The 13,245-nt window shown below is 43.6% G+C and overlaps 2 gene segments (V, D, J or C); both read right to left on the minus strand.

Annotated features, from left to right (window-relative positions):
* The window catches only part of LOC117350919, a 244,863-nt gene that overhangs the window by 193,816 nt on the left and 37,802 nt on the right, over nt 1–13,245 (minus strand).
* Nucleotides 1–13,245, minus strand: part of LOC117350917 — a 156,005-nt gene that overhangs the window by 4,261 nt on the left and 138,499 nt on the right. The window contains 3 exon segments of the C gene segment in view: nt 888–1,220; nt 3,904–4,230; nt 6,017–6,322. Of these exon segments, the coding sequence occupies nt 888–1,220; nt 3,904–4,230; nt 6,017–6,322 (966 nt within the window).

Raw genomic sequence — 13,245 nt, forward strand, 5'->3', positions numbered from 1 at the left:
GATTATATCTTTTTTCTTGAATGCAGTACTTTTGATACTTTGGTCGGATCTCCTGAAGCAGATACCGAAACGGGGCTGCGTTGGGACCCCCAAATTGTCATTACAAGCTAAGTACTCCTGCATTATAATTTACCATCTTTGATCCTTGTATACTATGGACTTTGACACATTTGAATTATATCAAGACTTCTATTGATACATTCTAACTATATGAAGATATCTAAGAAAGTTTATTGCAGCAATTTTGAAGTCATTTTTTGAACTATTTTGATTCATTTAAAAAAAATTTCTACTAAGTCTCAGAGAGTGATCTACTATACATGTAAAAATCGCAATGACTGGAAGGTGAACTCTGTTGGTTAAGGTAGCTTTCGAGCCTTCCTTGTGAGTTTCATATCTCTGAGCAGAACATACATGTTTTGCCCACTCTCTGTAGATTGAATTTTTTCATTATAAGTCAGTCTACTTTAATATATAAACTGCATCTCTGAGCACTGCTGCCGCTGCTGTTTTTGGAGGCCTCAGAATGGAGGTATGCCAGTCTCACAGTGAGAAGGTTGGTGGCGTTCTGCTGCACAGGGGGATGGGAGGGATAGAAAGATGCTGCACAAGGGGATGGGTGAGAGGGGAGGAAAGATGCTGCACATGGGGTGAGGGAGAGAAAGGAAAGAGGAAGAATTGGGGTGGAGGATAGGAAGGGAGAGATGATTGTTGTACATGAAAAAAAATAAGACATCTCCTGAAAATAAGCCCTAATGCAATTTTTGGACCCCAAATTAATATAAGACACTGTCTTATTTTCGGGGAAACAAAGTACATAATACATAATAGAACAGGTAGAAAATGCTCAGGCTTCCAAGAAGAAATAATAATAATAATGAGCTTACCTTTTTCTTTCTTGAGGTGTGTAACGGCAGCGGAGACCAAATCAGGATGAACCACTTTGCAGGTGTACTTGGTACCGTCATTCCACTCTGTGGAACAAACAGTAGTAGTGCCAATTGCCGAAAAGGAGCCGTCTTGATATTGCGGTTTTGATATATTGGTTTTCAATGCCACCTCTTTGTCATTTTCATTTTTATGCCAGGTTATTTGTAATCCCTCGGCTGAAGGCATGTTTTTCACCAAACAGGTCAACGTCGCCTCCTTGTTATGATATAGCTCTTCGAATGAGGGAGGCACGGCAGTCATGGCCACACTCGTGCCACACGGAGAGTTACCTGAAGGAAAAGAAGAGGCTATTTGAAATATCTGCCTTCCTATATAGAGGGGGGACCACAAAAACACTCCTTGATTTTAAATGGTTGCAAAATCAAAACTTATTGGAATATGTTTATAAATAAGATAACGGCAAATACAAGTCCCAAAAAGCTCGGTTAGCAAGATCTTACACAATCGCTTGCACTTTCACCCTTAGAAGCTGCAATTGCTGCAGGAATTACAACCTTCAGACAATGCAACGCAACAAAATGACCAGGTGTTCTTCAGGTGGCCCCCCAAGATCACCGGACATTATTGTTTGTGACTTTTTCCTTTCGGGGTACGTTCCTCCACTACACGCAACTCTGGATGATCTGCAGGAACGCATCACTGAAGTTATAAACGCGATCACGCCGGATATGCTTCGGAGAGTCTGGTCCGAGCTCGATTATCGCATCGATGTTTGCCGCGTAACATGTGGGGCGCACATCGAGTGTATGTAATCAGTAGATACCATATGAAACTTTATGAGTTGATGAAACTGTAGCCTCAAAGGTGAAAGAATATTCAGTTTTGTAACCATTGAAAATCAAGGAGTGTTTTTGTGGGCACCCTGTATTTCTGGCAAATGAATACAAACACTGTATAATGGATCGTAGAATACAACAACACTGGGATTAGAGATGGTTGGAAAGACCATGGTTAGAACTCAAACCTAAATGACCAACTTTTCTTTTACCACAGTAAAACAACTATCCTTGGTGGCTATGTGGTTTACTGTAAAAACTTGGTGAAGAGAAGAGAATGTTGGTTTACGAATTGGTTTTTGGGGAAGCATAGTTGAAGGAGGTAGGATCTAAAAATGGCTTCTGAGTAGAAGAGGTGGAGACCATCATTGGCAGATTTTGGGAAGGAGAGATATGGAGAATGGGTAAAAGGCTTGGGGGAAGGGAGATGGCATTGAGTTGTATCATGAATTGTGTGTGTGTGTATCTACTTGGGCAGACCAGATGGACTGGTGTGGTCTTTATTTGCCATAGTTTAAAATGTTACTGTGTCAGCATAAAAATAAATATGCTATCTACAAGCTGTGAAAATGAAAATTAGGGGATAAGAGGAGAATATTAAGAGATCATATTAAAGAACTGGCATGGTCCTTCCTTTGGAGCAAGGAAGTTGAATATTCAAAGGTGAAAACCCCGGGATTGAATATTTGTGAGTAGATCGGTGGCCAGTGAGATGTGGAACCTTCATTACCCACAGTTAAGCTTAACGGGAGCAGTTCTTTCCATAGAACTAATTAACTAAGGTATTACATTATTATTATTATTAAGTGTACATGACATGAAGGTGTTTTGAAGATGTCCAAACCCACTAGACATAAGCTCTTGTCATTGGCAACCTATTAGGTTTGCTTTATAGGGGGTTTGATTTGGATGATCTTACTAGTATGTCAAATATGACGGAAGAATTAGGGGGTCTTTTACTAAGGCGCACTAGCCGATTTAGCGAAATATTAGCATGCACTAAATTATAACGCACCCATTATACGTATTCTATGGACGCATTAATCCCTGCTACAAATGAGATTTGATTCCCTCTAAAGGTGACTAATTTATTTATTGATAAGCAGAGATTATTGCATGGCACACTGTTGGTGATGAGTTTAACAGTTTAGATCTGTAGGTACTGGTGGGAAGCGCTTCCACATTAAATAAAATATACAGTATGTTCAAGAAAGAAAACTCTAGAAATTTGCCACTTAAATAAATGCTCCATATTAAAAGGGAGATATGTGACAAATTGTATTTAATGTTATTTTTACGCAAACAGCCTTGTTAACCCTAAGAGTTTCTAGCTCAATTGGGGTGGGGTGAGGTAGGCCTCAAATCTTCATAATCACCTTTCTTTTCAAATCTCTGTCACTCTGAATCTGAGAAAAACTTATAATTCAGGGGCTAGAACTGTTATCTAGTTCAATAAATTGTCAACCCTGCAGTGTCATAGATATATCCAGGACTGCTTTATCTACAACATGGAACATAACATAACATCGGACTTCTAGACCGCATAACCAACAAAAGTTCTATGCGGTTTACAAAATATTATCAAAAAGATACAATAGAAAATATAGGATCAGAAATTTTAGAAAAAAAGAAAATTTTCAGTTATGTTCTAAATTATTCGTAAGAAATTTTGAAAAGAGAAGAGTTTTCAGTTGTTTTCCAAATTGTTCATAAGAGGAAGATGTACGTATTAAATGTCGAAAATCTTTGTAATAACGTGCTGCTTGATAGGCCAGCATATGGTCAAACTATTTCTTACTTTTGCATCCTTTCACTGGTGGAAAAACGAACAGAGCGGGTGACTTTCTACTATTCTTCTAAGGTGCTATAAGAAATATATCAGCTAGATATGATGGAGCTAATCTGAAAGCAACTTTATAGCACAGACATCCCAGCTTGAAAACAACTCGTGCCTCCACTGGGAGCCAATGCAGCTCACAATAAAGTGGAGTCACGTGATCGTATTTCTTCAGACCATAAATTAATCTGACCGCAGTATTCTGCGTCAATTTGAGTCTGGCCATATTTTTCTTAGTCCTTGACAAGTAGATATTACAGTAGTCAAGAAGAAAAGATTGCACAAGAAGAAACCAATGCTACTTGTTCACTGGAAAGCATAACCGTCGGACAGACTTACCGCAGACTAATGAGGCGCTTACGTTTCTGGATTCATTCGTTTCGGAGCTGGGGTGAATCACCAAACAGGTGAATGTTGTATCCGTGTCCCATTCCTTCTTGGTTATCTCTAAACTGCTGATTAAGTTAAAGTCACCCTGGTCTTGTTTCTGCATGCTGGTAACATTTTCAGAGGGAACAAGTTGTCCGTCTTTTAAGAACTTGACAGCGATATCTCTAGGATAGAAGTTCTTCATCATACAAACAAGGGAACCCTTCTGATTGTTCAGGTTCCAGTCATCTTTGGAAGGAGGGTGGATCGATATAATGGGAATTTTCGGTGGTTTAGCTGTGATATCAAATAGAAACAGCAATTATTTAGCCAAACAAACTATATAATTCTATCATGTGTATGTATTTCAAGGAATCCCTGTCTGTCTTGGGAAATAGAAAGGTATCCCTTCTCTCCCCCCTCCCCCCCTTTCCCCGTTGTTCTATTTACCTAACTTAAGAATATCTTAACCGTAGCTTAAAAAGGGTTATCTTGGGATGCACTGAGGTGTCCCGCACTAAGGGGTCTTTCACTAAAGCGAGCTAGCTGATTTAGCGTTTGCTAAACGCTAACACGTCCGTTATATTTTATGGACGTGTTAGCGTTTAGCGTGCACAAAATTGGCTCACACGCCTTAGTAAAAGAGGGGGTAGATTTGCCAATTTGTGTGTAAATACCGTGCACTATTTTTTTTTGTTATTTTGCGGGAGGGGGAGGGGGGTTTGGGAATAGAGAGTGGGTACGAGAGTGCTAATCAATTGGTGTGTGTGTCATTGCTGCACACTAACACCCGGATTCTGTATGCAGCGCTGATATCGGCGGCCACCTTAAAAAGCGGCCGCCGATCGTGCGCCAGTCACGCATCTGTGCTGATTACAGAGTCGCGCTGGCAGGGAGAGGCAGGCACCGGAAATGTAGGCCAGGGGGTCTATATTTACGGCACCTATCTTTGCATAAATCACGCATTTTAGGCCACCTAACGTCACCTCTGGCATTGGCCGTGCCTACTTTGGCATTTGGCGGCTTAAAGCGCCTCCATAGACGCAATTTTGGCGCCAATTTTCTAGGCAACAGTATGCACCTTAAATCTCAGTTAAAAATACCTTTTGGACAGCATTTTTAAAGGAAGTACGGGTGCCTACCATGCCTGGAAGATCGGCACGGGTTTTAAAATTTCTTCCCAAAGGGCCTGATCCCATGAACATCGCCTAGGTTAGGCGCCGCTAATCACACTGACCACGGATGCCTACCAACGCCTAATGAAAATTCACGTCCAACTCAATTGTTTTTTTTCATCCGTTAAATGGCGCGGCAATTGACCGCGCCGCTAGAAACAATTGAAAAATAACTATTTCATTGACAATTAAGGTGTGGTGCCTAGCGATGCCTACGTCGAGGCATCCTCTACTGAGTAGCAGCACCTAACCGAAAAGTAGACATGGTTAGGGGCAGAGAATAGGCGTGGTTGACTTAGGCATCGCTAGGCATTCTAGATAGGCGCTAGTAAATTAGACCAGGAAAACCCTGAGCTAATATGCCGATGCCAATGCCTAAGCACCCCTAGGCGCTGATAGGTGTGGTTCTATAGTAGACACCTAGTGGTTGGTTGACAACCGCGCTAAGCGCACCGTTTATGGAATCAGGCTCTACTGCCTCCGAAATGGGTAATGGCAAGGGCTCATACAGAAATATTTTTAATGGCCACTTGCTAATTGTGCTATGGCTATTAATTCTAGAAGAGGAAAATCTGCCTATTTCCGACCCTGGCAAAAGTGGCCTTGGCACGTGGCAAAGAGCCGTGGTAAAGCACGCTAGGGACTCTTTTGCCACGGCTTTAGTAACAGGGCCCCTATATTTGGAATCAATTGTTCCATCTGTCTTAGTGCAATTATAGTTTCTGATCTCTGATTTCTCTCCTCTCTCTTTCTTCTCCCTATAGTTCTTCCAGATAAATGGTCATCTGTGCCACCTGTCTTTCCTTCTGTAGCTATGGAGGAGTCAGGAAATACGTTTGGGGAAAAAAGATGCATTTGCCATGCCAGTGGATCACACCCGCATGTAGCAGCATGCTTAGATTACTTACGGTCAGAGCACGGCACATCGATCTTCAGTTGTGAGGTTAAGGCTGGGTGTTTGGCCTCACAGAAATATTTCTTTTCGGAATCTCCTTCTGGCTTGGCACATGTTATGTGACTGATGGTTTGGAAGGTACTGCCATACACTGAAGGGTATGTCTTGGATCCGTTGGTCAGGTTGTTGTTGCTACTGTCAGTCCAGTCGAATGAAATAGTGTCAGGCATATAACCTTTTGCTAAGCAACCAATTACCTTCGGATTCTGGGATTCCCCGCAGGAAATCATTGGGAAGAGCTTTGGAGCAGATTTCTCAGCTGAAGACAACACGGGTGAGGTGAGGGATGGAAAAGGGGAGAGAAAATAACATAGATGTTAAAACAGAGGATGCCCTGATCCTGAAGACCCCACAGTAGGCTTGGGAAAAGAGAGGTGAAATTCTCATCCAGACCAGCAAGGCTGAAGCACTGATTTAATGTATGGACATTCTAAAACACATAAATAAAAGACAATTTTTGATTATTCAGCATAGCAAACATTTCTCACTTTACATAGGGCAAAATCATTTTTGGTTTACTTTGGTTGTTTTCATCTTTCTCCCCCCTTTCATGTTCCTCTCGCCATATTCAGAGCAAAACACCAACATGCTCCCAGATACTAGAGATGGGTAAACCGATCCCTTTCTTCTCCAGAGAAATGAAGGGCTGAGACCTAGGGAACAGGAGCGTAGCGGACGAGAGCGCTTCCAAATCAGATTTTATCGATTCATAATCATTGTTGATGTAACCTTTCAAATCAAAATTGCTGTGACCTATTTCGCAATCATGGTCTTTTTAAGCCGAGAGCTAATTCCTAAACCCAGCCTCTCACCTTCCCCTTTACACCTAACTCTTTAATCTCTCCACTGTAGTTCCTCTCTCATCCTTCTTCCTGTAAACCGTGCCGAGCTCCGCATTCGTGGAGATGGTGCGGTATATAAACCCAAGGTTTAGTTTAGTTTAGTTGTACATCTCAAAGAGAGTGATCTCCTTCAAGGTTCTTTGAGAGTACAATTATGGCATCACAAGAAAGGGAGATCTGAATTTTATTTGAAACAGCCTGGGTTTTCATTTTTTTTTTCACATTAGCTATGTATTAGAATAAAATCATGAAAACTTAAAACCTGCAAAACTAAGGGCTCCTTTTATCAAGGCGCGGCAGGCGGTTAACGCGCGTTCAACCGCCTGCCGCGCTCGTCGCTAACGCCTCCATTGACGAGGTGTTAGTTTTTTGGCGTGCTGCGGGGGTCAGCGTGTGATGAAATGTCTGGCGCGCTAACCCCCGTAGCGCACCTTGATAAAAGGAGCCCTAAAACTATTAAATGCATAAATAAATAGGTAATAACACATCGAACATAAAAAGGGGTCCTTTTATTAAGGTGAACTAACTGATTTAGCACGCGCTAAATGTTAAGGCATCCATTATATTCTATGGGTGCCTTAGCATTTAGCGTGTGCTAAATCGGTTAGAGCACGCTAAATCAACTAGGTGCGCTAAATCGGTTAGCGGCCCTTAATAAAAGGACCCCAAAGTTAAGAACATCAAAAGTCAAATATAAAACATAGGGACAACTACATAAAAGTAAATATATCATCAACAGGATGGGTAATAACCAATTCATATGCAGTATGGCTCTGATTCTATAAGAGGGGCCGCTGAAAAGTTCCCAGCCTAACCAACAAAGTTGGGGTGGTCTCCATCGAGGGCTTTACAGTTAGTCCAGCGATTTCCACTTTTTTTTCGTTCCATATTTTTCTGACGGAACAAAAACGTGGACAATCACTGGACTAAGGCCCTGATTCGATAAAGTCTGCCTAAAGTTAGGTACCGGTGTCGGTGCCTGACTTAATCGGTGGCAGTGTTGGCACTCAACACCTCACAATTGGCTTTTATTGAACTGAAATGAAAGTTAGGTGCCTAACTCGAAAAACCCGATTCTGTAAAACGTAGGCGCTTAACCCAAAGCATCTGCTTTCGAGTTAGGCACCTCTATGTGAATCAGGTACAGTTAGGCTACCATTGTGATCGAGGTGCCTAACTTTAGGCATAGAAAACCCTGGCATAAATTGGGAACGCCTAAATATAAGGATGCTGAGCGCCGCCCAAGCGTGCTTAGGGGATGCTAAGTGTGATTCTATAATGGGCACCTACGTTTTATAGAATCGGCGCCTAACTTTAGATAGACTTTATGAGGGGCCACTGAAAAGTTCTCAGCCCAACCAACAACGTTGGGGCAGTCTCCATCGAGGGCTATACACTTACCCCCTCTTCTACAAAGCCGCGTGGCAACAGCCCCGAAGCCCTTTAAATCTCTAGGGGCTTCGGGGCCGTTACCGTGCAGCAGCCAATAGCGCGGCTTTGTAGAAGAGGGGGATAGGGCCGGGCTCTGTAATTGGTACCTAAAGCAGATAGGCGCCTACAGTTCAGGTTAGGTAGATAAAATTAGGTTTCTTATTTGAGTAGGACAGTTTCCACATAACGATATGCTCCAGCAATTTAGTAACTAAAGTCAGGGCTGCGGAAATGTCACGCCCATCACGCATTTCCTCAACCTTCAACTATCCCTAGTTCAGTCTTTGAGTGGCCGATGTCCCAAACACGAGCTTCTCAAACCAAGGCTGGAAATGATACCGTAAAAATTCTACGAGGCAGCTCAAATTCTTGACTCCTTATCCAACTAAATTCCACATAAAAAGTATTAAGGCGTGAAAATGTAAACTTCTTAATTCAAATAACTTTCTATTTGACAGAGATGTCAATTCAATTAGATTAAGTTAAACTGAATGGTGGAGAAAGCCTCATGGCATGGCTCAGGACCTCAGCGACCTCACAAACCTTACCAGTGCCTCCTCACTGGCATAAAACACTCCCCTTCCCCCCCCCATTACAATTAAAGTGCTAAATTCTGATAGAACTCTCCTGTTTACACAAAACTTAAATGGCTTAATTATAGTATCAAAGAATTGACAATAATCCAGTTTTTTTTCTTTTATACTCTCTTTCGTATGTACCCTAGTCTTAATTACATGTGAATCGAGTCGAGCTCCATTGGGAGATGACCCGGTATATAAATTGAAGACTAGAATAGATTAGATTAAATAGTTGAATAAACTATTAAATTTCCAATTTATTTTCAAAATCATGCCTTGATAGGAAAGACCTGGCTTTGGAAAGTCTGGTAACCCTATACTGAGCTCTGTCTTGCTATGCCCCAAAATGCAGCTATTTGATAAACAAAAGTCTCCATATCTGCCAAAGCATAAAAAAAAAAAAACCCAAAACCAATGCAGCTACAACACTTGAACACGAGGTCCTAAACGTCTCACTTGGCTTAGATCCATGGACATGATTAGGGATAAGCCTAGCTTACAGGATGATTGCAAATCTGAATTTATTTATTGAAAAATTTCATACATACTGCAAATCTACAAATCTAAGCAGTTTACAACATACATACATAGAACAGATATAACATTAACTTTTCAAGACATATGGTATTCAAAAACCTGAACAAAGTCTAAAACTTTGGGCCTCATTCTTATTCTGTACCCAAAATTTTATCTAATACCCTGAAATCTGACCTGTAGCCTGAGTTTTTTACTACAAGGAAGCCTGAAATTGGTCCTGCATCCTGGGCCTAAGGTTTCCCACTGGATCCAGATTTGCCCAATAGGGCTGATCTAGTCCTAGGCCTACATCACTGAATGCAGGGACTTGTAGTCTTACTTTCTTTAGAGAAATCAGAACTCAAGTCCCTGCATGTGCTAAGCTAAACCTAAGACTGGTCCAATCCTCTCAGGTGAATCTGGATCCAGACGGCAACCCTATACCTTCAAACTTGGTGTACCGCCTGTGTGAGTTGCCTTTGCTATCCAATGTGGGAAAATTGCCTGAGCCGTCCCCCCCATTTCAGCAAGGGGTTAGAGCTACACTAATATACAAATATCTATCTATCTATCTATCTATCTACAAATCCCTCGCTGCTCCTTGTGACCCTGGGCAAGTCACTTAATCCCCTCATTGCCCCCAGGTACACTAGATAGAGTTTGAGCCCACCGGGACAGATAGGGAAACATGATAAAGGACCTGAATGTAAACCACTTAAGATATAAGTGGTATGTAACTAAATAAATAAAAGACATATTTAAGAACATAAGATTTGCCGCTGCCCAAAAAAAAACACCTCAGAAAATTACAGGGAAGGGAACTAAGAAATCTATGAGGTAAATAAGGGGAAAAAAATGTTATACCTGCATTGGAAGGTACTCGAAAAACCCAAGAAACAGCATTGAAGGGAGATGAGAAAAAGGACTTCCTTGCTCCGTAGAAAACGGGCCCATGTTGGGCATGAAAGCATCTGTGCCTGCATGTGGGATGCTGCTAGAACTTTCTTAAAGCAATATACACTTAGCAGTATATGCACTGGGCACTGGCAAATGACATCGCTCACATGTGAGAATACTTCGGGCCTGCTTACACAAGAGATGAAAGCTTAATCTAACTGGAAAATTTGCAAGGAAATAGTATGACCACCTAGTCCAAAACCAGTGCATGTGCTGATTGTTGTAGCTATAATATCGTATAGTCTCTGGTTCTCACCCTCACGTGGCAGAGATATAGCAGATGGATTCGGGAGCTACACAAGAAATGAGACCATACACACACCAACTTGAAATCTAAAATGGCAAACGATGATTGTATTGCTCAGTCTAGGGAGCTCTGTGCTATACTACAGTAATTAGAAGCACCAGCGAGGGGTCCGGGGGGGCTCTGTGCTATACAACAGTAATTAGAAGCTCCATCAAGGGTTCCGGCAGGGCTCTGTGCTATATATTACAGTGATTACAGCACCAGCGAGGGGGCCGGGGGGTTCTGTGCTATATATTACAGTGATTACAGCATCAACGAGGGGTCCGGGGGGCTCTGTGCTATACAACAGTAATTAGAAGCTCCATCAAGGGGTCCGGCAGGGCTCTGTGCTATATATTACAGTGATTACAGCACCAGCGAGGGGTACGGGGGGGCTCTGTGCTATATATTACAGTGAATACAGCACCAGCGAGGGGTCGGGGGGGCTCTGTGCTATATATTACAGTGATTACAGCACCAACAATGTGTTCGGTGGTTTGGGGGCTCTGTGCTATAGTACAGTAATTAGAAGCACCCACGAGGGGTCCGGGGGGTTCTGTGCTATATATTACAGTGATTACAGCACCAACAATGTGTTCGGTGGTTTGGGGGCTCTGTGCTATAGTACAGTAATTAGAAGCACCCACGAGGGGTCCGGGGGGTCTCTGTGCTATATATTACAGTGATTACAGCACCAGCGAGGGGTACGGGGGGGCTCTGTGCTATATATTACAGTTAATACAGCACCAGCGAGGGGTCGGGGGGGCTCTGTGCTATATATTACAGTGATTACAGCACCAACAATGTGTTCGGTGGTTTGGGGGCTCTGTGCTATAGTACAGTAATTAGAAGCACCCACGAGGGGTCCGGGGGGCTCTGTGCTATACAACAGTAATTAGAAGCTCCATCAAGGGGTCCGGCAGGGCTCTGTGCTATATATTACAGTGATTACAGCACCAGCGAGGGGTACGGGGGGGCTCTGTGCTATATATTACAGTGAATACAGCACCAGCGAGGGGTCGGGGGGGCTCTGTGCTATATATTACAGTGATTACAGCACCAACAATGTGTTCGGTGGTTTGGGGGCTCTGTGCTATAGTACAGTAATTAGAAGCACCCACGAGGGGTCCGGGGGGTTCTGTGCTATATATTACAGTGATTACAGCACCAACAATGTGTTCGGTGGTTTGGGGGCTCTGTGCTATAGTACAGTAATTAGAAGCACCCACGATGGGTCCGGGGGGTCTCTGTGCTATATATTACAGTGATTACAGCACCAGCGAGGGGTACGGGGGGGCTCTGTGCTATATATTACAGTTAATACAGCACCAGCGAGGGGTCGGGGGGGCTCTGTGCTATATATTACAGTGATTACAGCACCAACAATGTGTTCGGTGGTTTGGGGGCTCTGTGCTATAGTACAGTAATTAGAAGCACCCACGAGGGGTCCGGGGGGCTCTGTGCTATACAACAGTAATTAGAAGCTCCATCAAGGGGTCCGGCAGGGCTCTGTGCTATATATTACAGTGATTACAGCACCAGCGAGGGGTACGGGGGGGCTCTGTGCTATATATTACAGTGAATACAGCACCAGCGAGGGGTCGGGGGGGCTCTGTGCTATATATTACAGTGATTACAGCACCAACAATGTGTTCGGTGGTTTGGGGGCTCTGTGCTATAGTACAGTAATTAGAAGCACCCACGAGGGGTCCGGGGGGTTCTGTGCTATATATTACAGTGATTACAGCACCAACAATGTGTTCGGTGGTTTGGGGGCTCTGTGCTATAGTACAGTAATTAGAAGCACCCACGAGGGGTCCGGGGGGTCTCTGTGCTATATATTACAGTGATTACAGCACCAGCGAGGAGTACGGGGGGGGGCTCTGTGCTATATATTACAGTGATTACAGCACCATCGAGGGGTCCGGGGGGGCTCTGTGCTATATATTACAGTGATTACAGCACCATTGAGGAGTCCCGGGGGGCTCTGTGCTATACAACAGTAATTAGAAGCACCATTGAGGGGTCCGGGGGGGCTCTGTGCTATATATTATAGTGATTACAGCACTAGCGAGGGGTGCAGGGGGGGGGGCTCTGTGCTATATATTACAGTGAATACAGCACCAGCGAGGGGTCCCGGGGGGGGGGCTCTGTGCTATATATTACAGTGATTACAGCACCAGCGAGGGGTCTGGGGGGGCTCTGTGCTATATATTACAGTGATTACAGCACCAGCGAGGGGTCCGGGGAGGGCTCTGTGCTATATATTACAGTGATTACAACACCAGTGAGGGGTCCGGGGGGTGCTCTGTGCTATATATTACAGTGATTACAGCACCAGCGAGGGGTCCGGGGGGGGGGGGGGCTCTGTGCTATATATTACAGTGATTACAGCACCATCGAGGGGTCCCGGGGGCTCTGTGCTATATATTACAGTGAATACAGCACCAATGAGGGGTCCGGGGGCTCTGTGCTATGTATTACAGTGATTACAGCACCAGCGAGGGGTCTGGGAGGGCTCTGTGCTATATATTACAGTGATTACAGCACCAGCGAGGGGTCCGGGGGGCTC

This window comes from Geotrypetes seraphini, chromosome 16 (assembly GCF_902459505.1).
Source record: "Geotrypetes seraphini chromosome 16, aGeoSer1.1, whole genome shotgun sequence".
Classification (NCBI taxonomy): domain Eukaryota; kingdom Metazoa; phylum Chordata; class Amphibia; order Gymnophiona; family Dermophiidae; genus Geotrypetes; species Geotrypetes seraphini.